This window comes from Oreochromis aureus, linkage group 16, assembly GCF_013358895.1.
Source record: "Oreochromis aureus strain Israel breed Guangdong linkage group 16, ZZ_aureus, whole genome shotgun sequence".
Classification (NCBI taxonomy): Eukaryota; Metazoa; Chordata; class Actinopteri; order Cichliformes; family Cichlidae; genus Oreochromis; species Oreochromis aureus.
The window spans coordinates 6443694-6469010 of NC_052957.1; the positions used below are offsets into that span (position 1 = coordinate 6443694).

General features: G+C 41.1%; 1 protein-coding gene across 11 annotated transcripts in view; it reads right to left on the reverse strand.

Annotated features, from left to right (window-relative positions):
- The window catches only part of tns1b (tensin 1b), a 190921-nt gene that overhangs the window by 103116 nt on the left and 62488 nt on the right, over nucleotides 1–25317 (reverse strand). For all 11 annotated transcript variants that reach the window (XM_039600127.1, XM_039600126.1, XM_031757388.2 and 8 more), the window contains exon 3: nucleotides 9491–9528. In XM_039600127.1, the coding sequence (XP_039456061.1) occupies nucleotides 9491–9528 (38 nt within the window). The remainder of the gene's footprint in view (nucleotides 1–9490; nucleotides 9529–25317) is intronic.

Consider the following 25317-nt stretch of genomic DNA (forward strand, 5'->3'; position numbering starts at 1 on the left):
CTCTCCACGTGTCTAAATGCATCGACTTGCTGCCAAGTGACTGACTACATATTTGTGTTAACACGCAAATACACAGGTGTCCCTAATGAAGTGGCTGCGAGTGTCTATTCACAATGCAAGAGGGAAAAAAAGTCATTGGTGAGAAAAAAAAAAGATTGCTACATCAGTTTCACTAAGTAGGCCCTTTGCTCCTTTAATGTTTATTATTGGGAGGGAACAAATTCTTCTGTACACGAATGATTGTGAAAGAATGAACGCACCAATCACTTTGATTTTTCACCATGTGTCGTCCCTCACACAGACTGATAAACAAAGGAGCAACAATGGGGGGGAATCAGTGCCTTCCTCAGTGAATGATGAGGGAAGAAAAAGAGGAGGATAGAGAAAGAAAAACGTAGAAAAGAAAAAACAAAAGAAGAGTACATAGGAGGGCTACAGAGAGGAACACAGAGAGGGAGAGAACACTCTGGGTGAGGTCCAGTTTCATGAGTCTGACTCAGGCTTTCCCAAGCAACGTCAGGGGCGAGCATCAGGCTCTCGGTCCCCCAGCGCCCGGTGGAACGCTTCAGCAACGCCCTCGCAGCTTACAGACCAGATTTAACATGGATTTTTCTACTGGATGGTCATGATTAGGCAGCAGGAGCTAACATGGGATGGAAAAGCTGTTGCCTTGAACCAAAGGACGGGCTGCAGATGTAAGGGTGGGGAACTTGAACAGAACAAAGTCTCCAAACTCCTTGAGCACGTAATAAAGAAGGCTCCTCCGAAAAAAACCCTCAACACTCACAGCTGTTGTAGCACTCAGAGACGATTAGAAACTCCGGGAGAGATGGTGCATGCTCAGCAGTTCTTTCTCTGTACAAGAAGGGCAATGAAATGAAAGTGTGGAATTTTTTTTCTAATTGATCTTAAGCACATTCATCCTTCTCGCTTACTTCTTCCATCCGTGTCTCCTTCGTGCACTTGGCACGTTGTTGACATTCTTTCCCACAGCTCTTGATTACTCCATCATGCTAAAGCTGGGCGTTCCTGTTTGTTTTCTCTGCTGTATCTATGCACATGTCGCTAACATGCACTTACTAAATACATGGCTGTAAACCCATGGTCCTTGTGTAAGCCGTTAGTTTACGCACATGAACAAGGAGACTTTAACTTTGTTTGACAGTCAAAGTTAAAGTCGCATATTTATTTTTTTCATCTTACTATAATGACTGCAGTGCATGTCTGTACGTCTTCCTACATGTGTTCATCTATCTGGATGAAACTTACTGTATAAACAATACTGTATAAAGAATTTTAAACATCTATATAGCTTAGCCGACTTGGCTAAGTCATTGACTAGTATGTTGGCCGTTGTTCTGCGGTCTTTTGACACATCGCTCACTAGTTTTCCTTTCAGAGTCTTTAAAATTTTCTTTTCCCACCTGCAAGGCTTGTCTGTACTGTGCGGCTCTCTTATCGATGATGTGTCTCATCTCAGTTCTTAACACTTGGAAATGCTGTGACAACTTTGTATATCCATCTCCTGCTTTGAGAGCATCAAACATTATTTTTCTCAAGTCTAAACTGATTTATTTTGTTCTTGGCATGATGCTTTTTCATGTGACAGCCCAAACCCTGGGTGAAGTTTTTATACTGTGTGTAAATTAGAAGATAATCCTCGGTTTTAACTCAATTTTATAAGCCTTGAGTATTACAAAGTTAAATCACATCACTGCACATCCGCGGTTTGTGCCATTATTCAATAATAAAGTCCATTTTTCAGGGGGCTGATTATATTGACCGTGATAGTTTTATTTCTGAAATAATTCTGTTATTGTGTGCAAACAAAAATTATTTATGTTTTCTAAAGAAAACTAGTTTAGAAATGCTATGTCGGAAAAGCACTTGGGAAAATAATGACAAAGCCTTTAAATTTCACAGAGGCTCTAATAATTCTGTCCACATCTGTAGCACACAGCAGGAGGTAGTACACGTAGCAAGGACGACACTCACTTTGCGTAAAATTTTAAGACAATTACCTTAAATATTTTCACGTGGGAGCAATCAGAAACTGCATACTTGCTAAAATTCAACATGTCTCGACAAATATTGAATTGTAGTACAAATGTTTACTTAGTCGAGTATTTTCATCCTCATGATATAAAATTAAGTCGAAATCGCAATGAAATTAAACCCAGAAAACATCGCTTCTTATACAAGAAGTGCACTCAAATTAGAAGCCATATGATTTATCCCATGATTGAGCTGTTGTTGTGTTCCTGCAAACGTTTGCGGTCATAAGGAGGAGAACAGAGTAGCGAGCATGTGTTCTGTCCTGTGACTGCTAATTCAATTAGCCTCAGAGCTGCTGGCTGGCTCTGCATTTGATCAGACGAGGAGCTGTTGTTTTCTTTTTGTTGTTTTTTTTTTAAAGTAGGTGCAGATACCGTGACCAATACAGGAATATTTTGGTCATGAGCCCACCATTGTGTGTTTACTCTAACAAGTTGGTGCGCTAAGTATGTAACAATTATACAACTCTGACACGGCTTCTTCCGTTTGTTTTCTTAACAGAGGGTCAGCCCCTCTCCTACTCTAACTTCCATTTCTCACTCTCTGCACGGCCATCACAACATGCAAAACGAAGGAAGCTGTTAATGTTGTCAAAAGGGTTCAATACAATGCTTTGAAACCTCCCCAAACTATTTAACGTCTTATAGCAAAAGCACAATATGTATTTTTTTCCCCCCTTTCTTTGAATCCCTTGTTTATCCATTAGCATGAAAGCATTACATAACTAAGAGCATAAAGGCCTTTTCTACATCGAGGGGGTTGAGCGCTATGACTAAAATAAATTTCCTGATGATGATTCAATTTATTAAAATGATAAAAGCACCTGTTATATTATGTGTCTTAACAGAAACATGAATTTATAAGAGAAATTAAAGGTGAAACTGCTACAGAGACACTTACTCCAGCTAATGCCCTGTGTTTCTGTCTTTGAATATGAGAAACACTTGCTGGGGCTCAGTTGTGGTGACACATCTTCTAGTTTCTGCCTGTGTGATAAATCAGCGGTGTGGCAATGTGTGGTATCTACAGGAAGTAACTGGAACAGTAGTCAAGGTTAATCAAGCCAAATGATCCTGACAGCTGCTGCGACTGCTGAAGCAAGGGCTACACGAGAGAGGATGAGGCTCGAGGGCAAGAGGGAAAAAATGCAAACTAAAAGAAGGCTTGTGTGTCAATAGAGACTGGCTGCAAAGACACATGGGAGCAGTGGGTCATCCTGGGTGCACTGCTTTTCATAGTATGAATCTTCTTCTTTCTGTCTTCTGGCACAGTGTGGAATAATCTCCAAAGACAACTGTTTAAATCATGGATACACTGGGCTGGGGAAACAAAATGAATCAGTGACTTTAAATGAATTTGTATGTAAAGGCACTGCTGATTTTCTCCTTTGGTGAACTTCTTCCTGAAGAAGACAGTATGAAGGATGGATCCAGGTATGCCTCCAACTGTTTAAATGTGTGTTGGATAATAGGTGAGTCTGAATTGGCTGTAGGTGTCTAACTATAGGTGAACCCTGTGATGAGCGTGTCCAGGGTTTACCCCACCTCTCCTCTAAAAGATGGATGGATGGATAGAACATAGTGGTGCTTTGAACCAAATGATACTCACTAACCAGAGTAGGTAGGATCAACCCTCTGGGGAGCATTAACTTCATGCCAGATGTTTCTACAGTTAACAGATTTTTCGCCTTGAACCCAAGTGGTGGACCATCACACCTTAGCCATTTCACACATGCACTGCAGCCCTGACCTTTCACTGATTCATACATTCAGACAATTAACAGACAGCGAGTGTGTGCTGACGTGCGTCGTGTCCTGCCTCCTGCTTGATCGGCACAGGCGCCACCTCATGACCATCAATCTCCAGCTGTCTGCTACATATGTGAAAGGCCACATCTGGACAACGTCCAGAGAATCGGATCTGTACAACATCCAGACCTCATTACCTGGATTCATGTGTGAAAACAGTTCATCCATATCCATACAGAACGGATTTGTTTTGATTTATTGGGTGTGGGCTCTGAGGATTCATTAAACAACCAACTGCATAATCAAAATAACAATAATCCCAAAATCATCTAAAAAACAGAAAGAGAGGTCAACAACAGAGCAAGCTATTGAATATGAATCCAGGTTTTACTGCTGAAACAAGGCCCAGATAGCTGCTAACCAGATAACTGCTCCAGCATTTCACAGTTATAGATGCAAACATTGTTCTCCAGGTGAGGAGAAGGCCAGCTGCAGACCTGACGATCTCTCTCAAAAATGCATCTCACATGTGTGGTTACAGGTGTTTGGATGTGTCAAAGATTTGGAGGCGATAAATAATACAAGGTAGACTGTTTGTCTTATTTGTAGCCGCACCAAGAACTTTATATCTCCAGGTGATCGCTCAGAAATGTTAAAAATGTCGGGAAACGGTAGCCACTGACAGGCAGACGGTGCCAGAATGACTATTGAACTCAGTGGTATGTAGTAAGATCCAGAAACTTCCTGGAAAAGAGGATATTTATGTAAGAGGCTCAATGCTGCAAGTGAACCTACTGGTTTTATTATCATTTACTATTATTTCAATAGATTTATACTCTGAAATGCTTTGGTAACACAATTTAAGCTTGATGAATGGAAAAGGAATCAAGTGTTAGTAATAATGTTGCAACTTTCATGAAAACAAAGGGGGCAATTTGCAGCTTTTCACTTGGCAAACCTGATGAGCCGAATGAGGGCACATCCACCAGGAAGCTCCAAGCAGCAACAACAGAGCTCAAACTGCAACATGGTGTGCTCAGTGAAAGGAACTAAAAGGGTCACAAACAACAAATCTGAAATAACAAAAGCACAAAGTGGAAGTGAGCCAGCACAAAGAAACGTACGAGTTCTCTCCACAGTTTCAAAGCATGCGCTCTGAGAATTTCAGGAGCTGACAAAACAAGTGCTTCATCATTTCAGAGCAGTGGAACGAAAACACCAGCAGACAGAGAGATGGAGAGATGATACGCTCTTTCACGTTGCTCCTCATTAATGGTGGAACACGGAGGTTTCCTTCTCAAAACACGCTTGACATGCAATGAAGGATCAGAGAAACCAAATAACTTCAACTGGACATCTCAGCTGTATGACACAACATACACAAAATACTATATTTGAAGCCACACAAATACACAGAGTGGCAGGTTCCTTTATTACTATGAGCACGGACACTGCAGTTCATTTCTGTACTATGAAGTGAAGTAGCTCCTTAATAGAAGTAACTTCATGATTTTAAGCGTAGCTTCAGAATTAGCCCACACTACTAAATCATTTTAGCTCAGGTATGTTCATAAGGTAATTTACAGTGCATCTATAAACATCTTTTTTTTCAAGATAACAGATCAATGTACACGAAAGCACTACCTACTCAGCCCATAGAAACAGCACGATGTTCCGTGTGCACATAGAGGATCTTTGCCTTTTAGTGACTATCGTCAATAGAGATACAGATTTTAAGTGAAAGGAATTCCATTCCTTGCTTGACTTCCTTTCTATAGACCTTTGTAGACTGATCATAAAGCAGCCTTAAGGGGCGTCCACACAGGAAGTGACTGCCAGTGATGTCCCAACAACAAGAGACCACCGAAAGCAGAGTTAATGTTGTCTCAACTAAAATAAGTCCAAAAATTAAAACAACTACCAATGAAAGTGAAGAATGCAGTTGATTGACATATAATTACACTAGTAGATTGTCTACTAGCAACCAACCATTAGTGACAAAATAATGCACAGTGAGCGAATATCTTCCTGTATTTATATAAGATTTGCAGGTGGCTGCTCCTTCCCAAACCTGGGTCTGCTGGAGGTCTCTTCCTGTTAAAATGGAGTTCTTCCTCACCACTTTTTCCCAAGTCCTTGATCAGAGGGGACCTGGGGAAATGCTGGGCTTCTCTTTCTCTGTTTATTGAGTTTATCTTACAATGTAAAGCACTTTGAGCAAACTGTTATTGTGAATTGGTGTTAAATAAACTAAAAGTTAATTAAATATTGATTGTAATTAGGGCTAGGCAATGATAAGGCTACTGTCCTTATTAGCCTATTCTTATCATTTATGTTTTTAACCAATATCCGTCTTGGATTTGACCAATATTTGTATTTTTATTTTCCTCACATTTATTTAGGGTTACAGTTTGCTCTTGAGAGAAATCTGTTGCTCTGGACCTGTCTGTGCTTGCGGATGGTTATATGGTATCAACACTACCACTTTCACAACAATGTGTAATCTCCTGAGGAGTAAACACTAGGCAAACAAACCAATATCTTAATAACTATCTTGATTCAGGTAAATGAAGACTGACAGCCCTGAATTTGATCTAGTTGAGGTTAAATTCTTTCTCACTTCACACCCTCGACGTCACGTGTATTAAACCCCAGCAGAAAGTAGTCCTTACTAGGATGAAGTCTTTTTGGAAAGATGGTGCCCTGAACTGATTTCCAGCAGTGTTTTCTTGGCACAATATCCTATAAGGTTAACTAAAGTAAAAGGGAAAAATAAATATATTTTAATTAGAATTGAAGTCTGAATGCACTCGTGTTGTTATTTAATTGCTGGGCAGGGTGGAAGGCATACAAGCCATGCCTCTAGACTGAAATTAGTGCTTAAGCAGTTTGAGGTTTTACCTTTCCTCTGTGCTTTCACAGCAAGTTGGCAGGAAAGTCCCAGACATCCAGCCTCTCTGTTTTTGTAAGGAAGTATATATATATATTATATACAAAGGAAGACTATACATAAAGAAGGGAGACTTGTAAATTAGCCTGAAAAATGGAAGATACCATCACTTCATGCAAACCTATTCGTGTTCACTTCCAGGATCACCCTATGTGCTGTTTTTGGCTCTTTCCCGTCATCACCCAGAAGTGAAATGTTACTGACAAGATTTAACACATTTTTCACATCCAGCTGTGAGTAAACAGGCATGAAGGTGGGGAGGCATTTTGTGACCATTTGTTTGCTGCCCGGTTAAATATGGGCCGTATATTATTCTTATCTCCAGATGGAGATTTATAATTGTAACGTGTACTTACGAGAACTGTCCTACCTCTGAGTTATTATCGAGCGCTCGGATTCCTAACATTTCAGATCATATATGGCTGACAGGTCGCAGAAAAGAGCTTTAGCTGTATTTTAAAATAAATAAGTCGTAAAAATGTAGCCAGTGGTCTCACAGGCCTGACTGAGTGCCGATAGTTATCATGCTTGACCCTGTCGCGGTCACTCCCTTGTTTTTCATCTCAGGCTTTTTAGCAAATTGCTTCCTGCCAAAGCCTTGACATTTTTAGCTGAAATGTTTAGAAAAGGAAATGCTGCTGTGATTTTTGGAGATGGAAAGTTGCAGGTTTGTATATATAGACACTGGCAGTTTGCTAGGCTTCTCCAACAAATTTGACCTCTGGCTTCCTGAAATTCAAGCGTTATCATGTACTGTGCGCTTCCATTCATCACACTTAAAAAATTGCACGAGCTGCAGGGAAAACAAAGGAGAAAAAGTTTCTGCAGGTTTCTGCGACACATTTCTTCTCAATAAGGTCCTTTCAAATTACTCTGGATCAAAGTAGATACTATGAGGGAAGTCAGAAGCTCATCGCTAACACCAACACCAATGCTTTACCAACATTAAAGTGAGAAATCTGGATCCACAGCAGAATTTAATGTTATTCTTTTTCCCTTTAGTAACATTGTCCCCTCCCAAGCTCCAGCTCTCCACCAAGTTTCACAAAATTTAGGTTTACAGTAACCTTGCTGAAACACTACCATCACCTACCTACCTAGCTGTCAGTTAGACAGCTACCTGTAGATGCTAAAGATTGATTAATTTAATGATTGCTGACAGGCGCACACAGCAGAAGAAATGGAAAGCTGGACAGAGGGACTGGTGTCACTCACTGGTTTATAAAGTGTCATTTTGAAGCTTCAAGATTAGCAACTTGGATATGTCGAATGAAGGGTGGATCTGACTACACATGCTCATGAGCATATTCTGGAAAATCTTCTTATAGAAAAGCCAGAATTTACAAAACTTAACAGCCTGTTTAATATAACCTGAAAGTATTGCCTGAGCCCATGAAACAACAGAGAAAGATCTGCTTCCCATAGACTTTGATATAACTGCAAGTCATTTTTAACCACAAGCATTACTCCCTACTGGCTATTAAACAGGATGCATTAAGACTCTTCTATGATGCTTCACGTTTCAGACCCACACACTCCCACACTATTCTCATCTACCTTTATTAACCCAAGGTTAAGAGAGAATCACACAAAAGATTTTCAACCTCCCACTACAAGAGGCTCAGATCCTAACTGGACATATTTGCAGTAAATTGCTTGTTTAAACCCACTAAAAAAGTCTAAGTCGTTCATGAAGAGGTTTGAGTGCATGTATTATTATATTAATTAAAAAACTGATAAAGGTCACACATTCTTTCAAACAGCAGTAAGACTATTCCACAGAGGTCACTGGCTACATTATCTATTGGTGATGGTGGATGTGTTATATTTTAAAGGTTATTTAGAGCTGTGGCAAACTGCAAATTTTAAACCCTGTGGAATTAAACCTGAACCCTTGCACCTGCTCTCCCACTGGCTTTGGTGAACTAAAACTTTGAACCATCCTAAGAAACTGGCACTCTCATTTGTAAAGGTTATAATATTGAAATGCAGTCACCAGTGAGACAGGAATCACACGCAGGGCTTGTAGTTTCAGCCATTTTGTTTAATAACTTTCCACTGGAGACCTCCCTCACATGGTTCACCAAACCCCACCGCCTCTTACTCAGCGTGGCCTGCCTGCCCTGCGCCCCTGGCATTTCCTGTGTGTAAAACAGAGTGGGCAACGCTGGCAACTAGCACCCATTTCCAATAATGGATACCAGATGAGGGGTGTGTGTTTAGGTATGTGCTGTATGTGTGCAAACCCTGCCCTAAACCCTAAATGAATGCTGTACCTTTCTAATAATCCAGCACAAACTCCAGCTTCTCTTTGTTTTCCCTCCCATTTTCTTGCTTTTTGCTTTCGCACAACATGATTAATCGAGCTCCGGCTCCACCAAGAGGTCTTTTATTTTTAGAACGCGGGGACGATCTCCAAGACACAAGAGCTCATCCAACAAAAACAGATTCTGGTACAAAGAGTACTTGTTTAGACATTCTTAAGATTCTTCTGCAGAACATAAATTCCCCCCAAACCCCACCTATCTCAACATCTGCATGTATATGTGCACATACGCACATCTTAAAGAGTAGGTGGCTCCAAATAAACGGAGAACATTCAGCCCTTCTCATGTTCCTTCATGTGGAAAGCAATATTCACTTGATGCATGAAGGTATTACTAAATATAACATGCAAATATCTGCAAACATGACATTGCCTTTCTTTTTGGGGGTTTTATGTGTGCAGCACTCTTACCTTGACTTCACATTTCTTGTGGCATGCGATTCGGCACACTGGAAAAACAGAAAAGGAGAGAGAAAACAATTAACTCCACAGATCATAAAAAGCTTTTGAACATTATGGAGAAATTCAGACTGTGTGTTGCATTATGAATGATGACGCTGAGCAGCTGTCAAGCAGGCATGAAAAAGCAAGAGGTATATTCAAATTCCACATTGTTTGTACTGTGGTCAAAGTCAAACAGCATCTGCTGTTAGCAGGCTGATACTGCCACAGCAGCTCACACTCCCAGCAAAGGCTTAGAATTCACTGCTGTGAAGGATAACACACAGTGAGAGATCTCATCTCTGTGTCATCGGTTAAATGAACTTTTTAAAGTGAAATCATCACCAGTGCGATGATCTTTTTACTGAAGCATCTCAAAATCTACAGATACACATCAAAACAAACTCAGCCTCACATAATAAAGAAACCACTGTGAGAGTTTGGGCTGCAGTACTCATCGTCTCCCAGACTAAACAGCTTTCAGCGCAATGAATGAGTCAGGATGTTTCAGCCGTCTGTGCATTCGTGCGACAGGTCACCCTCCAGTTATCGATTCCTACACTGACCACACAACTGTCACATGAAGTTAAAAGATCTGATTTATCTCGAGGTCTGCAGCTGGAAAATATTAGGTTACTCATTAGTCCCAAACAACAAATGATCAGTCTTGATGCATGCGCAATTATCCAGCTAAGGAAATCCCAAAAAGTTGATTCTGTTCATCTGGACGCAGCGTTTCCAGTGGGAGAGACGTTTCGTCACTCATCCAATGACTTCTTCAGTCCCAGCTTCAGTGGTGCTAGTTTCAGTCATCGTGCAAATGTACTGTTTATAAGGTTGAGGAAACCTGCAGTCAGCTGAAACCAAAGAAGTCACCTGGATGAGTGACGAATTATTTCTCCCACTGAAAACGTCCAGATGAACAGAATCAACTTTTTGGAGTAATTAATCAGATTTCCTGAATTTCTTTCTCCAGAATAATAATCTTAGGCACCGTTTTAAAAATCAGGGACAGATTTTCCTCCTTTTTTTGGCAACTTTCCACCTTTAATTCTCTCACCTTTTTTGCTACAATAAAATAAAATGTCTGTCTGCTTCATTCCAACCAACACTCCCATTTTTCCTGGGTTCCTCCTGGATTTTAAGACCACCTTCTAGCGATGAGCCTTGCTTTTTCTCCTAGGAACCTCCTGGGATTTTTCAAAGCCTCTCAAACTTGAATCAGAATGCTGAATGAAACAGCCATTATCTTTTGTGTCATACAAGAGCGCCGCAATCAGTCATATTTATTACTTTTAGCAAGCTGTTACAAACATTTTCTAAACATGACTGATTGCATGAGATGCATTCAGGTGATATCAGTAAATTGTAGCTATGAAAAAATGACCTGAGTTGCACTCTCTTCAAATAGCCACTGCACCACTACAGTATATGGTTAAAGCAGATCTCGAAAATTTCATCAAAGATTAAAGAAGTTGTTTAACTATAGAATTTCTGCACAGTTTTCACAGCTTCCCTTCTGTCCTCGAGGCCTCTCTGTGGACTCCCACTGGGCCACCAATAAGGGTCAACAAGAGAGAGCACCTGGACCAGCGGCTCATAAATTCTCAGCTTCCCTCGAAGGACAGAAAACCAAAACACGGCTCAGCGTGCCGAGGTGTAGGCTTTCCAAATAAAGGAGAAGGCTGTATGCTTTTACTGGAACGCTCTACGCCTTATGTAATGAGTTTTTCTTCCTGTCTCGAGCCACATTCTTCAAAGCAGTTGTAATATCTGTTGTGAATAGTTGTCAAGTCATTGATATGAAACTGGGAGGTGGCCAGTCCTGATATTGTGTGAGAGTCAGATTGTGTGTTTTGTATTATGTTATGGTGGCAGTGCAGTGTTTTCCTGAACCCTATACTTCCTCTAATCTTGCTTCCTAAACACTATGTTCTCTCTGATGTATACAGATTAATCATACAGGATATCCCTGAAACACTCCTTTAGTTCTAAAACCACGTGGAGTTTTCTCTGCGTGACCCTCCTAATAAACTGCACTTTATGAATGTCAAGTCAATGTTCCACTGGGTCCAGCAGTTTAGTACATACAGACATCACAGAAAGACTTGATAAAATGCTAATTCTCCCAGGCTGATGTGAAAGACATATCTTGACATTTCTTGGCCAAGTTCAACTAGTGAATGATTTTGCACTTGCACAGGCTTAAACAAGTCTGCAACATAAAAAGGTAAAAAGACCAGAGGTGGAAAGTGAGAGTGAGGGAAGAACCTGTTGGATGAACCCAGAAAAACCTCTAAAAGGAGGCAGCTAGTAGGCAGCCTTAACCTACTAGTTATTACCCAGATCTCACGACCACAGGTGAGGGTTGGAACATAGATCTGGTAGCTGGAAAGCTTTGCCTTTTGGCTTATCCCACTTTTCACCATGACAGTCTGCTACAACGCCTTCATTCCTGCAGATGCTGCACCAACCCACCGGCCCAGCTCCTTTCCATCATCGTGAATAAAATCCCAAGACACTTGAACTCTGGGGCAGCTTCTCCCCCAACATATTGGGAGAAAACTACTGTTTTCCAGCAGACAAGCTTGTGGAAACTATGAATTTAAGGAGATAAACAAGACTTTGTTGGTGCAGTGGCGCCTATTGCGTACTATTCTTCACAGCTGACTTACTCTGGTTGCCAGAAAAGCTCAGACTGAGCATTTTTCTTTTAAACAAACAAACTTAGTTTAGTTAGAAGTCATCTTTTAATTTCAATATAAAAATCCATTTCGAACATGTGTAGACAAAATCTAATGTCAGTTCTAAAGCAGGTTACACTAAAACTTCTATGTAAAACAATGACATACTGCTAAACTTGCAGCAGGTATCTTTAATGTTGGATAAAAATGCAGGGGTGTGAACTCTTTTCCGGCTTGTAAAATTCCAGGATAGGTTTGAGAACCAGTGCATTAGGAAGGTTAATGCACACGTCTCTTTTTAAGAGTTAATTTGACTGAAACTTATTTGGTTATGAAATGGTTTTGATCAAACTGTCAAACGACGTTTATTTTTTAAAGACTGTTATTAGCAGATGCAGTTTTCTTGTTTAAATATCAAGTTTCCAATGTGTAAATTACACGTAAATACATGCAAATGATCTTCTATCTCATCCTGTGACACATGGTGCACTTACTGGGACTGCTGTGGCCTCTCTGATGTCAGCAGTCATGGTGTGGTTGAGTGTGTGTATTGGTCAGTTAGCTCAGTAGGAAAACATCTGGTCTCCAGAGTGCGATCTCATGAGTTTGAGTCTCCCTCATGGTGAATTACATTTTGATCTTTTATACACCCAGAAATGACATTTGGTTTTTTTTGTTCATTTCATTTTGTTCTCAAAAATGATCAATGAAAAAGAATATGAAAAGTTCAAGAAGGATACTGAGGAACATCATGTCCCGCCCGCACAGCTTTTCAGTAAATGTTCTGTCAGTGATTATTCAACACTGTTTTCAAGGAATCTTATTTTTAAGACATTATATGGCACTACAGTTCAACATCAGGCACTGGCAGTACAGCCAATGGCTCAAGTCAACAATGCCAAGAACACCTCGTGTTTTACCTTTAGTCTTAAATGCTTTAAAAGATAGCAGCTGCCTTTGGTGCAGGCTTCTTCAGTTCTAAAAACTGATGGAGAGTCACAGTTTAATGAAGGTGTCACCCTGGATGTGGTCCTGAAAGATGATGACCCACCCTGTAATTATGTGAGTCATTAAAGGCCACACATTCAGGGGACAAATCCCCAAACACAATTCAATTTATATAGTGCCAAATCACGACAAGAGTTGCCTCAAGGTGCTTTATATTGTAAGGTAAAAACCCTACAGTAATACAGAGGAAACAGAGAAAACCCCAACAATCATATACAAGCACTTTGATGACAGCGAGAAGGAAAAACTCCCTTTTAACAGGAAGAAACCTCTGGCACAACGAGGCTCAGGGAGGGGTGGCCATCTACCGCGACCGATTGTTGTGGTCGTGGCAGACCAAAGTGACTGAACAACTCTCAGGACCACCTAAAAAACAGGCCAACTTCATAAGGGGTTGAAAACCTGAGACTGTCCATCAGGTTTTGGAACTGAAGAAGCCTCATGGATGACAGCTTAATATGTCTTCATGAATCAAAAAGAAGTCCTATTGTCTTTAGCAATGAAAAATGGCCCGGATGCGGAGAAGCTACACGAAACTCTTTACTTTTAGTTTGATGCACTTTGAAGTCCTTAGTTTTACTCAAGGTCAGAGGTCATGTTCTTTGAGCAGCAACTGTAAGGATTAAGGTACAACCTACAAGGCTTGACAGGGGACTTCAGTTTTTCTTTCACATCTAACCCTATAGTCTTTGGAGTGAGAGAAAAATTAGGGGTTTAGGAGTGGGTACTTATTAGTTTTGAAATCAATCTAGGGTTAAATTAACATACGAGAACTTTATTAACATTATTTACATCAGGTGCACAACACAGTTGAATGTGAGCTGCAAGATGATAAATGTAAGATAAAATAAGTGTTCACTGGTATTTCAGTGTGGGACAAAAGTATGTCTACAAACTGAAACCAGAGAAAGTGAGAAGCTTCCTTTTTAGATCCAAAAAGTGTACTTACATCATGCAGCGGCATTTAGTTTCTATTTAAGCGCTCGCTGGACTATATTTGCACATGGGGGGGCTTTTTTGACTTCTTAATTAGAGGCCTTCAAATGTGGGAGGCACCATGAAATCCTACCGGGATGCACAGCGCGTCCCAGAAAGTTCCCAGAGTCAAACTGGAAGGGTTTGTTTCTACAGCATGACTCACATAATCTGTCAGGGAGCACCGAGATCGGCTCCAGACAAAAATAATGAAACACGTTCATTTAGATGACTGTCGATTCCCGCAAAGACTGTTTTCTTAACTCACGCGGGAGCTTGTAAACCTTCTGCTTGGCTTTTATCGTGTTTACTTTCATGATCAAAATTGCTATGAATCATTATTTTCTTATAATTCATTGTTTTTTCCATCTAAACCACAGCAAAATCCGCCATAACTGCCTGTACAATGATGTAAAACAGAGCAAAGTACTAAAATCTCAATTGCTGACACAATTTGCCCACAAAACCCATTTAACAGAGGCTCTGCAGTTTTAAATCATGCCGTATAATCTCGCCGATTTGTCATGGACTCTTAGATGTTCGTGTTTTCTGAGCAGGCTACACTGGCTTAAAAGTGCAGACTGACAGTCGATTTTTGACTTTGGAAATAACAAACGTCATCGCAGTGAGGCCCTGCAGCTGGGTCGGAGCTTTCTGTCCAATCACGTATGCTTCTTCATCAACTTAAGTGTTTTTCAGCATCAGCCTTTTATGGTGACGTATAGCAGATGAGAATCCTCGATGTTCAGAAACGTGCATCTGTGTAATCTCATGACAAACGGGAATGCTCATTGGATAAGAAAGCTCATGTCCATATACAACTGGAGAGATCCATGATGGCTTCTAAATGGCTCGGACGCTCTTCCCAAAGCCACAGTAAGAAAGTAAGAAGAAAAGTTTAACCAGTAAATATTTGATAAATAGCTTAAAACAATGATTGAGCTAATTACTGGTGGATAAACAGTTCAGAGTGGACCTATTATGTTTTTTGTTTTTTTAACTCTTAGACTCCACTAAAGTAGCTCTCCATGATTAACAGTCATAAAGTAATCTTGATTTAACCTTCTCCTGGTCCTTAAACTGACTGAGACAAGCTCTACTCCCTTTAAGGCCAAGCTTCACTCATTAGTATGACTAGCAAATGTGGTGCTGTTGGGATCTGCCCTTATATGGTCAATGTTGAGTACTATACTACTGGTCTGACAAAGTTTGGAGCTAACTGGAGTCCCTTCTAGCTAAGCTGGGAAGGAAGTTGCTAGTCATAGCTCACCTTCATCATTTAAAACTGATTTATTATAACCTAAAACTCCATAGTTTTGTTTTTGAGTAGCTTTGCAGTATTTGCAGTTCAAAATAATCCTTTTCATTATATTGGACCGTGGTGCAGATGTTTTAGCGCCCTTAACACCTCCATTTAAACCAGCGTTCTCCTGATTCGCTGCCCCTTTAGAGCAGAAGGTTTGAATAACAGGTGCGAGTTCTGTGCCTATAGCAGATGCTGTGTGCCTGCCACACCCATAATAGGGATATCCAATCACAATGACGACATAAAGAGCCAGGATTAGAAAAAGCTGTTAGAATCAAAGTGTTTAAGCAGTCCGACGCCTGAGCTTTAGGTCACAGGTGGCATCATTTCAAATTTTGACCATGTTTAATATTTGCATCCCGCATTTTAAGAGCATACATGTGACAGAAAATAAGAAAAGCACAGCAGGATCCCTTTAATGCTCTGTAGACTCGTGTTTCAGCACTGCACATGTGATGAGCTGTGACACAAGTCGCGTGGAATGTTCTCATACGTGTGGAAACCAAACACACTTTGCTTGATAAGCATAAAAGCCGTGTGCTTGTCCATCAGGACGATGTCCAGCACCGTCCCCCGTAAACAACTCTCCTGGGCCACGTGGGAAGAAGTAAGACTTCCATATTGGGTGTGAACGCGTGGAGCCCGGAGCGCTCAGGCTGGGCTTTACCTTGTTAGGAAGTCGGTGCTTTGGAGAATAAACAGAGCAGAAATGTTCCTGCTGGAGGGAGGAGAGGAGGAAAGCAGCACAGTGATGAGGAGGGATGGAAGATGAGGAGAGAGAAGATACTGGAGAAAAAAGACATCTGTGCAGAGGATGAGTAATAGAGCGGGGGGGTGCAACAACTGCTCATATCAATCATTGAGAAGATGAGAGGACAGCAGGGATGGAAGCTGATCAAAATGAGGAGATGATGACGAGTGTGGAACGCCGGCTGCTATCTGACTCTGGGTCTGTGGTATGCTTTACAACGTCGGAGGGAGGGGGAGAGAGGGGTTATAAAGAGGCGGGTGATTTCCTTCCCCTGGTCCCTTGGAATGAGCGTACAGTCCCACAGGGCTGGGCTGGACCCCCTTACAACACAATCAGAGGGGCAGGGGCTGGAGAATTTCCTCTTCCTCCACCCTCCTCACTCTCTCCATCCTTCCTTTTTTCATTTTCTTCCCATGCACAAACACGTGAGCACCAACACGTGTACATATGATGCACTAACATACACTCTACATCACTCGTGTGTGTACACATACAAAATCCCTGAAATCACAATTCCTTAAATGTTTTTTTCATCAGTTTGACGCCTCTTTTTACACTGTAAGCAAAGCTACAAGATAAAACGTGAAGGTGGATGGATGGATGGGTGGATGGATGGATGGATGGATGGATGGATTTATTAAAATAAAAACAAAAACGTCTTTGTCATCCTAAATGACACGCCACTGGCCCAAGTTTGAAACATTTTGGACTGGTAGGCATTTCCACGTCCTATTTTAACCAAACATGAGTCACAAGCCATTCATCGTGAATCTCACTGCTTGGAGGTCAGTAAACAGCCTTGTGATGCATTAACACGGCCTTAACACACGGCCTGATCCCGACGTGTCAGGGGGACAAAAATAGCAGCACTGTGTGCAGGAAAGTCTCACAGTGACAAGAAACTTTTGGGGGACAAAATAATAATAAAAATAAGCTTCACGAAAAAAAAGAATCTTTGAATCTCAGTTAGGTGTTTTGTATTTACATAAAATATTCATGAACTAACACACTTTTAAAGCTGCAGTCTTTAAAAAAAGAAAGGTCTCCCATAACATTACAGCTTTTACTTTTTTTTATATCAGGTAAAATTAAAATTGGCGCCACTGCATCTTCTGTGGGGTTTGTCACTCTTTATACTTCCTTACTTCATGAGAGGAGAGTATCACAGAGACATAAATTCTGAAGCTTGAAAAGAGATCCCAAAGTAGGCTCAGGAGGTTGGGTTCCCCCTCAGACCGCTCAAATGTAATTATAGATTTTTTAATTTTTTTTTTCTTTGGCTAAAGACACATTTAAATACCCCATGTTTTCTACCCCAGCTTCAACTCCATTTATAGGTTGTAAACAGCAAGTGTGTTTGAATTGGCATCTCTGGGTGTTTTTACTTGAAAGAATGTCTACTCAGTGGTTCAAAACCCACACATGCGGTAATGGGTTTTTTTTTTCCTCAAAACACTGAAGAGACGGGACTTTCAGTATTCATGATGAAGATGTCTAGCAAATGCAGGTGGGATAAATAACATTTAACCTGCTTAAAAAAAAATATATTTTGCATGTAAAAACTGCTGAATCTCGCTGTTAGTTTGAATTTTTTTTCCAAGCAATGTCATCCAAATAACAGTAAAATGGCAAAAGTAACAATACATGCTGTGTTGCATAATTAACTGCATTAAATAAACAGAATCATCCATAAGCAAACCACTCATTTTGGAGTTTGTCTTAAAAACTGAATATTGTAGACAAAACAATTATCCTGTCACAAAAGTGACTCCACAGACGACAGCATTAAATCTTCTATTGTTCCAAACTCTTGAAAACCTGCATTAAATTTCTTAATTTCACCACCTGATCCCTGCTGCATGGTGCAAAGAATGCTATGAATGCGTCTACACATGCACTCTGCTTGCACCATCCTGCAGTGCACTTGCTGCATTTTCTGTGTGCTGTAGCATTAATGTCAGTAATTATCGGCACCCAGCCACCTCTATCCATCTTTTGACTCACACATGGTGTCATCATTCAGCCCACATGTTTTCCCTAGCTAAAATCCCTGCCTGTGCTGGGTTTCTGCGGGTAAAGCCCCACCTTCATTCAGCTGCTCAGTGTTTCTTAACTTGAGAGATCCCCACAAATATTGCAGGGGAGTTGGATAAATCCTGAGCAAGAGTTCCCATGGACTCAGATCTGTGTCATGAGTTTGCTTCTTCCTGACAAAACAGGACTTCTGTTTGTTTACTTTTGTGTCTGGTTGTGTGTGTTTCACTGTGAGTATTAGTCTGACTTTGTTTTGTTGAAACAGCTGTTTCCCTAAAACAATGTGCAGCTATGGAGAAAAAACACAGGAAAACACTCAGGATTGAAGTTTTTGTAGAAGAATTCTGGAATTTTACAGAGTCTGCAGCAGATGTAGTGTGAAACAAAGACCTCTGCTGCCACCTGGTGGTTGCTAAAGTCCCTGAATCTGTCAGGTTTTTCTAATCGTTGAGGGGTTTTTTTTATGGTGGCTCATGATTAGAGAGGTGTTCAACTTTTTGTCGGACTGCACGGCACTTTTATCAATTGTCTCACATTTTCATTGCCTCTGGTTTACAAAAGTGAACATCTGGTAAGAAATGTGTGCCTCAAAAAGTGGCGTGCTGATCTGTGCATCCCTTCTGAAACCCCACAGATGAACACAAACTCTTTGCTCTTCAGTTTTTTGGGAGCTGGTTACCCTAATCATGACCCAAGGAGCCACAGTTTGTTGGAATTTTCTAAAGTGGTCTTGAGGAGTAGTGCTCCAGGCTTTCTGAAGGACTTTCAAAGGTTTTCTTTGGACATTGGCTGCTTTTTCTCCAATTTTCAGTCCAGTTTTGCACCTGATTATTTTCAGAGGAATGATCCTTTGTTGGTTAAGACTTAGGAATCAGTCAGGCATAAATTTGGCACCTAAGTCGAGGGATGAACCACTGTTATGGCTACACATAACAGACAAGTTAGCATAGAATCAATTTTAAATTGCATCTTAAGGCTTTGTTAGTAGCAGCCTGTCACAAAACAGATGACTTGTTCACATTTCTTTGGTTGCATCTACAAAGCTGAAAACTTGGCATATCTCAGTATGGTGTGGAGCGTGGGAGACCTAAAAAACTATCTACAGCAAATGAACAATATCTGAAAGTCATGTTCTTCAGAAAGAGAAAAAAGAAGGGGAAAAAAATCCAGGAAAGACATGACACGGGACCTGAGAGAGTCTTCTGGATCTTCAGTTGATCCATTTGATGTTCACTGAAGCTTCATCAGAAATGTCTCAGTGAAAGGACGGCTGTCAAGAAGCCATTGTGAAATCATTGTGAATTCACATGACAAGGTGGGGCCAGGTTTCACAATGAGCTCACCCGAAACCCTGGCTGATTAGGTCCCACACCCGCTTTCACACCTTGGCTCATGTGATTAGAGGATCACCAGGGGGTCCTTTGTCCCTCTTTGGGGGGGATACTCCCACTGGGTTTAAATCTGGGACTCTCGGCCATTTGACCTTAGAACTGAAGAAGCTTCTCGGATGAGAGGTGAAACGTCTTCAAGCAACTTAAAGAAGTCCAGACGTTTTTCTTTGCAAATTCCTTTGACTACGATGATCTGGATGACTGAGAACCTTCACAGACATCTGTTGGAGTGATGTGTCCAAATTTGAAATTTGTGGTTAAAATTGTGGAATCATCATTCGTCAACATTGATAAAATTGTGAACATCAGACCATCAGATTTTGATCCACCATGCAATACCATCTGGAAAGCATCTGATTGGCAACAGCTTCATTTTTCATCACAGCAATGACCCCAAACACGCTGCCAGTGCAGTAAAAGCACACCTGGATAGAAAAAACACACTGGAACACTATCAGTCAACATTGTTGAAGCAGCTTCAGATCATCTTGACAGAGAACAGAACAAAAACACAGAAACATCCAAAGAAGAGCTTTGAATGTCTTTCAAGAAGCCTGGAGAACTATTCCTGAAGACTATTTGAAATTACAATAAGTTGCCTCAAAGGGTTCATGCTGTGCTGAAAAATCAAGGTATTGACTTTCAAGCTTGTTAGAATTGTCTAAACTCTGTTTTTGCCTTAACACGTAATATAAGGAAATAATGGGCGTCTGAAGACTTTAGCGCAGTAGTGTAAATAATGAAAAGGGAATCACGTTCTATTCAGTTACATTTAAAACAGCATCTGACAGCATAAACTCATCAGGGATTCTTTTACCTCTTTTTACAGCCAGGCTCGCCCCCTGCTGGCTAACATAAAGAATGTCAGTCAGTCAGGGACAGATTACATTCAACTGAACAGCATCAAATACGGTTGTAATGTTTCCATCAATCCAGCAGGTGGCGCCCTGACTGCATGAACTGATTCGTAGAGTTCACCAGGGACTGGTTTGTTTCCTTGTCTATTTGAACAACAAGCAATGTGCGCAGATTTCTTAGAACTGACAAGAAGCTAATCAGAGAGCAGCAGTGTTACCAACTTGAGCGACTTTGTCGCTATATTTAGCGAGTTTTCAGACCCCCTTAGCGACTTTTTTTCTAAAAAGCGACTAGCGACAAATCTGGCTACTTTTTCTGGTGTTATTGGAGACTTATTTATGATGACTTTTTGACGTGAAAGCGCGTATCACTCTTACTGTTAACAAGCAGCGGGTGCTGCCGTGGGCACCTCACCCGTGCCAAAGCGCTCACAGGCGGAGGATAGTCCTCCCCCAGCTGCTATCAGGGCAGGACATGTTCACACCTATGCGTCCAAACTGCAAATGAATCCGCTGTTCCCGCACTGACTGTAACGCAGTCAGATCTTATTTTTATTTTTTTTTTTATTTTATTTTGTTGTGGATCACAAGCTTTAAAACTACTTATAAACACACACACACACACACACACACACACACACAAAGTAACTCCCCCAGAGTGCCAATTTCGGGTCACTTTTGCCGGTCCAAGCCCGGATAAAGGAGCAGGGTTGGAATTGTGACATTAAAAAAACAATAATTGCAAAAAGAAATTTAATTTGTAGTTCTAAATAAATTCTAAATGCATTTAGGACGTTTTATACTGACTTTATGTGTCTTCCCCGATGTTATTTCTCTCTCCAACAACGTAGGTTACAATCATATTAGCATGACCAATTATGCAAATTAGGCGATGACGTCATTTAGCGACTTCTAGCGACTTTTAGGACAGCCAATAGCGATTTTCCTTACTGAGGAGTTGGCAACACTGGAGAGCAGGCGTGAGTGTTACAGAGTGTGAAGGTTTCAGAAGAAGAAACTCAATCCGTACAATCATCCCCGTTCTTTCTGACAGTGCAGAGAGCCCATGTGCCTGATCACTGCTCACTGAAAATCATTGTCCCATCAGTTTAGCAGATTAGAATACCGACATCTGACAGGGAGACAGGCTACTTTCCATCATCTTCATCAATCTGCTCTCCTCGTTAAGCCAATGACTTCTGTCAAAGCACGGCATCGCAGTTTTGTGCGCTTTGTATGCGTGCCTACATTTGATGTGAACTTGGGCACTTGCTGCACAAACTGAAGTAAGATGTTACTCTGCTGATGAGTAATGAGCCCATTTTGACACGATGCTGTAACACATGTTTTCACAGCCTAAGAATTTCTTAGCATCAGTGTACAGCTCCACGTGCAGGCAGTTCTACTTGTGCGTGCATGTGCGCGTGTGTTTGCTTGATGTGTGATAAGTGCATACTTGATGTGTGAGACGTGTGCGTGTGTTTACCTTCACTGGGGTTTGCTACATACCCGCTGTATGAGCTAAGCAGTCAAGAACAGAGCAATGATAACCTTCACTCTCCCTTAGTAACTAACACACACACACACACACACTCACGCACCTGCTATAGTAGATCCTCTATGGTCTGTGGAGGGGACCGTGTGCAGTCACAAAGGAGTCGCAGAGCTAGACTCTTTGCAGAAAAGTGGTTCTAATCAAACCTTAACCATTTTCTAAAAAATATTTTGGAGCTGCAGAAGTTTTATTAAGTGCCTATGACTCTTCTGCCAAATTCTCAGTTGGATTTTACCTTTTAAGGGCACAACAGCAGTTCTAATGTACTACACACGAACAGCTCTGTGAAAGAATATAAAAGCCAGTTCCTGCCTGCAGGCCCACCAAAACACAGGGCCTTTTTTTCCCCTTTTGTTTTGTTTTTTAACTGGAAAATTTCGGCCCTGACCTGCGTCAACATGCTATTGTCGAAGTAACTAACACCTTGTATCTTAGCAACTGCTGAAGAGAGAGGAAGTGGAGGTGCTCCTGCCATTACGCGACCATGTGACTGGAGAGTGTTGATAAACAAGAGCAGAAGCAGGGAGGGAGGTACTGCAGGGCGATGGGAGTGGAGGTTTTGTTCTGAACAACCATTTAACACATGTTGGGTAATCGGCTTATTCACGATCTGGAAGAGAGTCCGATGAGAACACCGAAAACAATCCTCATGTCTGTTTGGTTACATGTGCAGAAACACGGGAAGCAAGGAGGAAGCAGCTGGCCCGCCTTCATCGAAATTCAGCAAAATGTGCACAATCAGCACCTAAAGCTCATCACTGAAGCAGTGTTACGAGACACACTGACACTTACATTTGTCTATTTTGTGTCCACAAGGTCTCTAGCTGACTACTCTTGTTCAGATTTCATCACTATGCTCATCAATTCTGATTGAAGGTCAAAGGATCAAAAGACAGATTTGTTTAGCAAAGAGCACGAGATGTTTCTAGAACTAAAAACACATGAGCAGGTTTTTAAGCTGCTGACATTAGAAGGACAAAGTCATTTGTGGTTTGGGTGCAGCACAATAAGACTGCTGGACCGCCACGTCCTGCATTAGCAACATGCTTTCCTGTTAGGTGCTCATCAGTGCTGCATCAGGACAAATTTAAACATTTTCATTAGATATGGTGGCGGTTTAGACTTTTACTGCCACAAGACACATTTTAAAACTATGTGGGAACCATTTACAGAATGGTGTGCTCTGTTTTTGCACAAAAAAAGAATGAGATCACAGATACAAGTGGCAGAAATGAGATTCCTCCAAACAGTGTCTGTGTTCAGGATTCGAGTTAGAGTAAGGAGAATCATAGCTAGGTATTCTCTCTGTTGCCGTCGGGCAGACGAAATAGAGGGATGGCTGCGTGGACTACCAGATTAAAGGACAGCTTTTATTGTCAAGCTATCAGACTCCTCAAAAGCAACACCTGACACCTCTAATGGATAGATGGAAATTTTATGTTGCTGAGCTGTACCTCTTCTGAATGAGACAACAATCATTCTGACAATAAAGGTCATTTTAAAAGGAAACCATAGGTTATAACAGCAGCTTTGATTTGTTTTCTGTAGCAGCTCAGTCTCACTTTTTATCATCCTTAAACCTGATACTGTCCCACTGTACTATGTCTGTGAAGGTTCTCAGTCATCCAGGTCATCGTAGTCTAAGGAGCTTGGAAGAAAGAAAGAAAAGCGTCTGGACTTCTTTAAGCTTGAAGACGTTTCACCCGAGAAGCTTCTTCAGTTCTAAGGTCAAATGGTGGAGAGTCCCAGATTTAAGCCCTACAGCAAACGCATACCTTGAAACTAAGCTTACCCTAATGAAATCATCAGATTATGTATTTAGATTTTACACAATGAGAATACACTTTTCAAGTGTTTCCAAAGCCCGAGCTCTTAGTTCTTAAAATCAGCTGAGTGCTTTAAATGTATCTGGGTACCATATTCTGCATCCTTGTCTCGTTGCTTCTAGTTTTGGCAAAATGGGAATTTAATGAATCATATGACATGGAGACAAACGAAGGAAGAGAAAAACGGAGACTGCTAGACGTCTGCTGTCTGAGCAGACAGCTGTCTCCTGTTCACTTTGTGTTGTCCTCGTAAATCTGTCTCTCACACACACACACACACACACACACACACACACACACACACACACACACACACACACACACACACACACACACACACACACACACACACACACACACACACACACACACACACACACACACACACACACACACACACACACACACACACTCCATTTATTCATACACATGACCAAAGCCAGATACAAGTAGGGGAAGAGAATTATACTGAGGTAAATTAAATCAAAATACAGTCCAGTGAAGCCTTGCCATGATGGTTTAGTCCTCTAATAAATCATATCTTACAGGCGGTGGTCCCAGGTGCTGTCCTGTGTCAGTTTATGAGAACACTTAAGGGCTGTCTCCACACACAAGTGTATGCTGTTTAACCAGAACAGACTGACAGCAGCAGTGAGTGTACTTCACACAGAAATAAATCTTTTTGGGGAATGACTTATCATTTGCTGATCACTGCAAAGTGCACCAATGGAGATCTTTGGGGCATTTTAATGGAATTATTTGGCTAATAACAAGGTTTGCTACAGGAGACTGTTCATCCAAGAAGGCTTCTACATCAGTTTTTCTGAATAAAGCCTGATTATTTTACTTGTCTGTAAATTAGCACTAATTAGTAGCAATAATCTATCTAGATTGTACATACACATGTAGTTTGCTTACTAAGATTGGTAGCATTAGCTAACTTAGCCCTCCACCCTCTCATCCAACAGCAGTGTTAAGGCTTGTAAATGTAGCCCAGAAACATTTTTTTGAACAGTACGTGTTGTTATTGTTGCGTAAGCAGCAGATGCAAGTTTGCTCCTGTGAAATACGGTATCCTATGCGGAACATGAAGGCTAATGTGAAGATTTAATTACATAAATTATCCCACCAGACACCTGGAAGCACGAGTTAGATCAGAGGATAAAGCAGGTGTTGAAGTTCAATTATTTTCTAAGCCTTTTATGATCCCGGAAAAGAAGACTTTACTGTGCCAGCATAATCTGCTCCTGCATCATTTTGCTTTATACTTGCAGTAGACACAGACCTGCTCTAATATCGCAACTGAGGGAAAGAATCTGCTCTTCTTCTTCTGCTCTATTTGTTATGTAATAGCAGATATAACCACACCTTACAGTATCCTGAGCTTTTGGCACTTTTTTAACATGAGCA